At 47.1% G+C, this 7525-nt stretch overlaps 1 protein-coding gene across 1 annotated transcript in view; it reads left to right on the top strand.

Moving 5' to 3' along the window:
• The first annotated feature begins 527 nt into the window (after positions 1-527).
• Positions 528-7525, top strand: part of XPNPEP2 (X-prolyl aminopeptidase (aminopeptidase P) 2, membrane-bound) — a 27984-nt gene continuing 20986 nt past the window's right edge. The window contains exons 1-5 of the mRNA XM_015570826.1: positions 528-853; positions 3772-3845; positions 5235-5345; positions 6481-6544; positions 7154-7322. Coding sequence (XP_015426312.1) covers positions 805-853; positions 3772-3845; positions 5235-5345; positions 6481-6544; positions 7154-7322 — 467 coding nt within the window. The 5' untranslated portion in view covers positions 528-804. The remainder of the gene's footprint in view (positions 854-3771; positions 3846-5234; positions 5346-6480; positions 6545-7153; positions 7323-7525) is intronic.

Raw genomic sequence — 7525 nt, 5'->3', positions numbered from 1 at the left:
AACTCATTCTCGAATAGCTCCCCTTAAAAATCAAATTGCCCCCCAGCCCCGGAGTGTGTGCCCCACATTGGGAACCACTGCCCTAATTCCTCCAAACAGGCCTTTGGGCCTTTCCCTTCTCAGGTGTGAATGGTATTAACAGTCCCAAGAGAAGGGCAGTCTTACCCTCTGCCAGTGAGTGGCAGCACTTTTGCAAAGCGGGCTCTCTTGAGGGGACTCGCTGCAGCTCACAAAAGTAACTGTCCAGCTATAAACAACTTCCCTGAGGGGTGCAGTGGGGCTTCCCAGGTTCTAGGGAGAGAGATCACTGGCTTTTTCTGACACAGGCCACCTTAAAAAAGGAGGAAGGATAAACACCCATCTGGAAGCAAAAGTGGGATTGTAGCCAGAGCCTGGGGTGGGAAGCTAATGGGAAACAGCTTGCCGGAGGGAGGGGGACAGAATTCAGGAATGGCCAGAGGCTGGCTGCTGTAGATAAAGGGGGCTGGGAGAAGCAGGTTGATTGAGACTAGCTGCTGCTCCTCTGTCTCGATCTTTGGACTCTGCCCCGGGCCGGCTCACACCTTATTCCAGGAGACTCATAGCAAGCAGAGGCTTCTCTGCCCACCTGAGTCCTGGATCCTTCATAAACAACAGACCAGAAGGGGATTCTTCATCAACCAGCTGGACACCTCCATATCACCAGCCCCTGCCCTCTGGCTGCTCCTGCCCGGGGAAAGGCCTGGAGGAAGAGGCCAGGAAAGGAAGAGACCTGTCCCTCTCCTCTGTCCCTCCATTGACCCAGCACCAGCATCTGGAGACTCCATGGCCTGGGCTTCCTGGGGCTGCTGCCCCTGGCTTGTCCTCCTCTCTGGTATGTGCATCCCGATCTCTCCATCTCCTCCCACGCCAGGGCGGGCAGGTCCAGCTGGAGAGCAGCTCTGGCCTCCCCTTCTGAGTTCAGAAATGGTTGGAGTGAGGGATGGGCCCGGTTGTCTCTTTTTCTCTTGGTCCCCCTCTGTCTTGAGGAAGAACACGAGGGTCAGTCCTTGAGACCCTCAAGACTCAGGTCTAGTCTGGTTTGACACCTTTCCATTCCCACCTGTTAAAGGAGAAAAAATGATTCTGGCACTTTTTTTTTAAAGTAAGGAAGAGCCCTGGCCTGTGTGGCTCACTTGGTTGTGGAGTGTCATCCTATACACCAGAAGGTTGTGGGTTTGATTCTCGGTCAAGGCATATGCCCAAATTGTGCGTTCTATCCTTGGTCGGGGCACATGTGGGAGGTGACCAATCAATGTTCTATCTATCTATGTATCTATCTACCTATCTATCTAATCTCCCTTCCCCTCTCAATTAAAAACAAAAGTAAGGAAGATTTTATTCAAGACTATTGCAATAGGGACACTGCAATAGAGGAGAAAGATCAGGCTTAACTCTGAATACAACAAAGATGGCCAATGATCAGAGAAAGGAGGTCAGTGGATGGGAAATTCCTAAGAGGAGAGAGACATCGAGGGTAGGGAGATTCTTTTTAAAAAAAAAACAAAACTATTTTCATTGATTTCAGAGAGGAAGGGAGAAGAAGAGAGAGATAGAAACATCAATGATGAGCAAGAATCATTGATCAGCTGCCTTCTGCATGCTCCACACTGGGGATCGAGCCCGCAACATGAGCATGTGCCCTGACCAGGAATTGAACTGTGACCTCTTGGTTCATAGGTCAATGCTCAACCACTGAGCCATGCTGGCTAGGCAAGGGTAGGGAGATTCGTGCTAAATCGACTTAATAGGATACTTGTGGAAGGCAGGCCATGTTGATCAGATACCAAGGGTGGGAGTGAGGAATTTGATCAGATATCAAGAGGTAATTAGATATTAAGGGTGAGGGAGTCTCTCTAAACTCACATAGGAATATTCTTTCTAAGACTGGGAGATTCAAGACCATCAAGGACAGGATGGGCATGGCAGGCCAAAGTCAAAGCCTAATTGTGAAGAGGGCTTGGAGAAGCATAACTAAAGCTTGGTCTTTGTCACCCTTTATTTGTCCTCTTTGGTCACAACGAACTGCCCATCTCAGCATCATCCATACCCACTCCACTTCCAGCTTTAGAGAGGCCTTCCTTCCCTTTGCTCTCTGTCAATAGGACTTTGCTCATTCATTCAGTGCCCAGTTCCTGAGTACCTCTCCAGAGCCAGGACCACAAAATGATTTGGCTGCAGAGCCTACCCTTGGAAGCCATAGCCTGGGCCTCAGAGAACAGGACATAGGTTGGCTGAGTCTTGCTTTTTATGTTGGCATCTTAGCACCACCATTTTGTCAGAGATCTGCTCCTGCAGAAATGAGGATTCGTTTTCTTAAATCAATAAGATTTAATCTCCCTCTTGAGTTTATAAGACCAAGACAACAAGGCAGAGCATTCATGATGTTAAACCCCAGTCACCTTCCTTCTATCTATAGCTCAACCCACTCAGAAAGTAAAAGTACAGTGGGAACATCCATACTCAGGCCCTCATTATCCTCGGGAGATCTTTCTCAAAAGGCGAGGTGCTATCCCAGCCAGTGTGGCTCTGTGGTTGAGCGTCGACCTATGAACCAGAAGGTCATGGTTCCATTCCCAGTCAGGGCACATGCCCAGGTTGTGGGCTCAATCTCCAGTAGGGAGCATGCAGGAGGCAGCCGATCAGTGATTCTCTCTCATCATTGGTGTTTCTATCTCTCTCCCTCTCCTTTCCCCTCTGAAATCAATGAAAATATTTTTTAAAAGATGAGGTGCTATAGGGACAGACTATCGGAGACCACTGGACTTTTAGGACCCAGAGCCTGTAGAATTTAGCCCAGCGCCTGGCATACAGTAGGCACTTAGGAAATGTTTACTCTGAATACTTGGCAATCCTACTTGGATCACACTAAATTTGGGGGACAGCCCAAGTTGGAAACTAAGTCTCCGTGCACTCTGTCCCTTCTGTGGCACTATTCTTCCATGGTTGGATTTTTGTACTTCAATGGCCCAGATTCAAACCACTGACCTACCCCTGACTTATTGTGGCAAAACTTGGGCAAGTTACTAAACCGAACTGGGCCTCAGCTTCCTCCTCTATAGCAAGTAAAGAGTAATACTCACCTCACAGAATTGCTACAGGTATCAAATGATATGCTATAAATAAATTGTTGACTTCAGTGTCTGGCACAAAGTAGGAGCTCTTTCATGCTAGCCCACTTTTTCCCACCAGGTGATGATGTCAGACTGAGTGAAATTGCCTGTCTTACCTACTTCAAACTAGCTTGGAATGATAGGCAGAGATTTGGATTATATGAAATGATACAAGTGGGCCTTGAGTTTAAGTAAACCCAATGTATATGAAATTAGATTTATAGAAGGGTAAAATGAAGGTAGCGTGATTATTTAGTGAGATCCTTTAGAGCATTTCAAAGAAAATTTGATTACAAAAATTTAATTTACACACAACTTTTCCAGTTCAGTAGACCCTGAAGAGACCCAATTAGATTAGAAGGAAAAATTTGATTTCATGAGCACTAAAACCTTTCTCAAAGTGGCAATCACTTGTCAATGGATCAGGTTTCTTTTATTGTGACTCAGGTTGCCAACCAATTCATTCTGATTTCTTAGAAATGTGATTATTTTTATCCTCAAAGAGAGTTGGACAGCATCGTGTGTTTTCAAATGATAGAGGGTTGCAGGGACACGAAGGAGGGTTGGGAAAACATGTCCCTGTGCTCTCTCGAAATTATCTGATCACCAAGTGACCCTGGATTTTTCTCTTGTTTTCTAGTTTGTGCCTGGGGCCATGCAAATCCAGTGGACCTGAGAAGAGAGAACGTGAGAAACTGTTCAACGAGCCCTCATGTGAGGCCCTGGCTTAGCCCACCCAACAGGTCCCATAGTCCTCCCCATCCCACACTGGCTCTGTTGCTAGCCTCTCCCTCTACCAGACTGTCTTCTGATTTCTGGACTTTGGAGCCACTGTTTCTGATTAACATCCCTCGGGAAGGGCAGCACATTGTCAGGTGTCTGATATTCACCCCTCGTCCTTCCCTCCCACCCATTCCTAAAGGCTTGGACCTGAACAACCTTACCAGAGGGAGGGATAAGGGGAAAGAAAGTGGATAGGAGACCTGCAGCTAACCTTTGATTGAGTCTACGCAGAGGCCAAGAGGAAGCTGGGAGGACAGAAAACAAGAATTCTAGAGGAACAGCAAAAGGGAAGGCAAACAAGGGAGGAAGGAAGAAGACAGAAAGTTAGAAGAGACAATGGAAGAGCAAGAGAGGGGGGCCTAGGTTGTGAAGACTTAGAGAAGGCCCAATAGATTAGAGCAGAAAAATCATCAGCTTCTTGGCTGGACACCAAAGTGATTCTTTCCAAAACCAAAATAGGTAAAGGCACTTCCCCAGGCAGGGGTAGGCGGAAAAGTGAGAGCTGGTGGGCCTGCCAGTATCCGCTAAGTCTGAGGAGTATATCTGCTTGCATTGTCAACTTTATGAGACCACTGGCGCTGACAGGTGGGTGGGCCAGCCACATTACTTTTCCTTAAAAGCAAACATGGATATATTGTGAAGTAGAATGCAAAACAAACCAAAATAAACAAATAAAAAACCCACACTTTATTTTGAAGATAAAGCAGACTTTAAAAACTGCCTTGACTTGGAGGGGATCTTTCTGGACAATGTCCCAAACTCCTGGGGTTACTCATTCACTCTCCTTTGCCATTTGAAACTAGTGAATGGAAACCTGAAAAAGTCCCTGAGGTAGGGTTGCCAGATGAAATACAGAATGCCAAGTTATATTTGAATTTAAGATAATGCATAATATTTTACATAAGTATGCCCTAAATAGTGCAAGGGACATACTTACACTAAAACATTATTTGTTTATCTGCAATTCAAACGTGACTGAATTGGCATCCTGTATATGTATTTGTTAAATTGGTAGTGCTACCTCTAAGATATCCAAAGAGAGACTGTCCCCTGCAACTTCACCCACAATCCTAGACTAAGGTCCCATTATTGTCACAAAGGGTCCCTCTGCAAGCTCTTCAACACCTCCCTCTCTGCTCAGCCCATGCACCTTAATCTAGACTAACCCATAACATCAGTTGCTGCCTCATCCCTCTCCAGGCCAGCCCAGCCTACCAGCCCCAAAACCCTGCCTAAGAAGATGATGGGGGCCCAGGCATCATTTTCTCTAAACAATATGTGTCTCTGTGTGTGTCTTGGTGTCTTTCTGTCCCATGACAGTACCTTCCAGTTACTGTGGTCAATACTACGATGCAGCTCACAGCCCTTCGCCAGCAGCTGCAAACCCAGAACCTCTCTGCCTACATCATCCCAAACACGGATGCCCACATGGTAAGGGATGGCCCCCACCCCCCATCCATGCCCTTTCTGCTACACCAGGTCAGCTTATGAGAACAGGCCACAAACAGGAGATTGTTATGACTCAGAAGATGTAGGCAGAGGAGGGATTTGACAGGCAAAGGAAGAAAATGGGGAGCTTGGACATGGGAGTTTAAAGAGCTGAAAGAATGCAATCCTTTACATACGAGAGAAGACACTGCCAAATCTTGACCTCAGGCAATGAAACTATAAATAACTTCAGAATGGATTTTGATCACTTCCTAGATGACAGATCCACAATGAATGTTTAGGAGGATAGGATGTAGTCTTGGAATAGGACTGGAAGAATGCTAAGCTCCCTTCCTGCTCAGCCCTTTTCATAACTTAATGGATGGAGCACTGAAATCATCCAGAGCCCCGGACGACACAAGTTTGGGGTGTATGTAGGCTAGGGGAGGGGGAGCAGACAGGAAACAATATAGTCTAAAGAACTGCTTTTCCCAAAGAAGAGCCCTGCCCACCCTTTCCCACTACTGTTTCCCCGCTTCACCCCACCCACCTTTCCAGCACAAACCCATTTGGAAGAGGAGGAATTTTAGTGTCAATAAGATTACTTGAATTAGTTTGCCTACCTGCTGGGAAAGACTAAGAACCTTGGCTAAGTGTCTGAACCTCTGAGCCTTAGTTTCCTCTTCTGCAAGATAGGAATAATGAACTCTGTGTCTGAGGATTACGAGGATCAAAATACTTATAATGTATAAAGCCCTCTGCAGAAATGATTTATGATGGACTCAGTGTACTATGCTAGACTGGGGAATAGGGTGACAGCTGGAGGGAAGAACCCAGAAGAACCAAAAGACATGATCCCAGACTGCACAAAACTTGCATTCTGTCCAGGGATCTAAGACTCCTTTGTAGAACATTCTAGTATTAGATTGTGAGGCTTAGACTCTAAGAGATATAGTTGTTCAAGGGAAGAGATCCTAAGAGCTAGGGGGAATTCCAGAGTGCTTCCTGGAAGAGGTGCCCAGTAGCCTGGCTTTTAGGACTGGATCAATCTGACCAAAAAGAACTGGGATGTGGTTGGGAGCCTTTCGTGTGAGGTCTGACTTCATGAGGAAGGCTAACGATAATGTTGATTTCCTAGAGTGAGTACATTGGCGAACATGACAAGAGGCTTACATGGATGACAGGCTTTACAGGGTCTTCAGGTAACAACTATTACCCTGCCCTCATTGCTTCTATTGGTCGTCTCAGAGGTGGTCACAGGTACCCTGGTGTGGCTAGCTCTCTGCACCCAAGACCCCAGGACCTAGTATCCAGAAGCTCCTTACTACTCTGCCTCCACTCCACCACTCCAAAAAGGGTCACCAGGGCAGATGTCCCATCAGGTTCCCCAAGGCACACATCTCATAGTCCACCAGCCACACTTCTGCATGAGGCAGAGAGCCCTCCTGGCTTCCTTCCAGTGCTCATTGCCTCTGCCACAGCCAGGCCTAGCCTAGCACTACCTGAGCTCCTTTTCTGGGACAGTCCCTACTCCTATGTCTAGACACTAGGAACCTGCTGATTCCCTTGGGTCACTTGGGAACAAAATATTGCTTTGCTGGTCCTTTTAGGGAAAACATCACTTCACATGGCCAAATGAGGCACAAATGTAGAGGCCTTATATGAGGTCCCAGTTTTTGAAGGGGCCTCTCACCCTGATCCTGGCCCCTTGAATGAAATCCAAGCTTCTCTTGCTGATTATTGCATATGAACTAATAAAACCACATCCTTCACTTTCACCCTCACCTCCAAGTTTCTTTGTTCTGCCCCAGGAACTGCAGTGGTGACCATGGGGAAAGCAGGTCTCTGGACTGACAGCCGCTACTGGACCCAGGCTGAGCAAGAGATGGACTGCAATTGGGAGCTCCATAAGGAAGGTAAAGGGGCTGCATGGATTTGTTCCCTAAGTCCTGGAACCCAGGCTACGGTAAGTTCGAGGATGTACTAGGTGAGGGGGTACATTCAAGGCCAAGTTTGGTCCCTGTAGAAAGCTGGGGAAATTTGAGGCCATTCTTAAACTTTGAGGCTGCTATCAAGGAGGACACACATGGCAGCACTATCACGGGAAGAAGCCTGGTTAGAGGGTCTGGGGCTGGCCCTGCAGGTGACCTCTGTTCCTTCCTGTCTTCCTCTAAGTTGGCAGT

Source organism: Myotis davidii, unplaced genomic scaffold, assembly GCF_000327345.1.
Source record: "Myotis davidii unplaced genomic scaffold, ASM32734v1 scaffold913, whole genome shotgun sequence".
In the NCBI taxonomy this organism is placed as follows: domain Eukaryota; kingdom Metazoa; phylum Chordata; class Mammalia; order Chiroptera; family Vespertilionidae; genus Myotis; species Myotis davidii.
The sequence above is the reverse complement of the archived record's forward strand: the minus strand, read 5'-3'. Positions and strand labels throughout refer to the sequence as shown.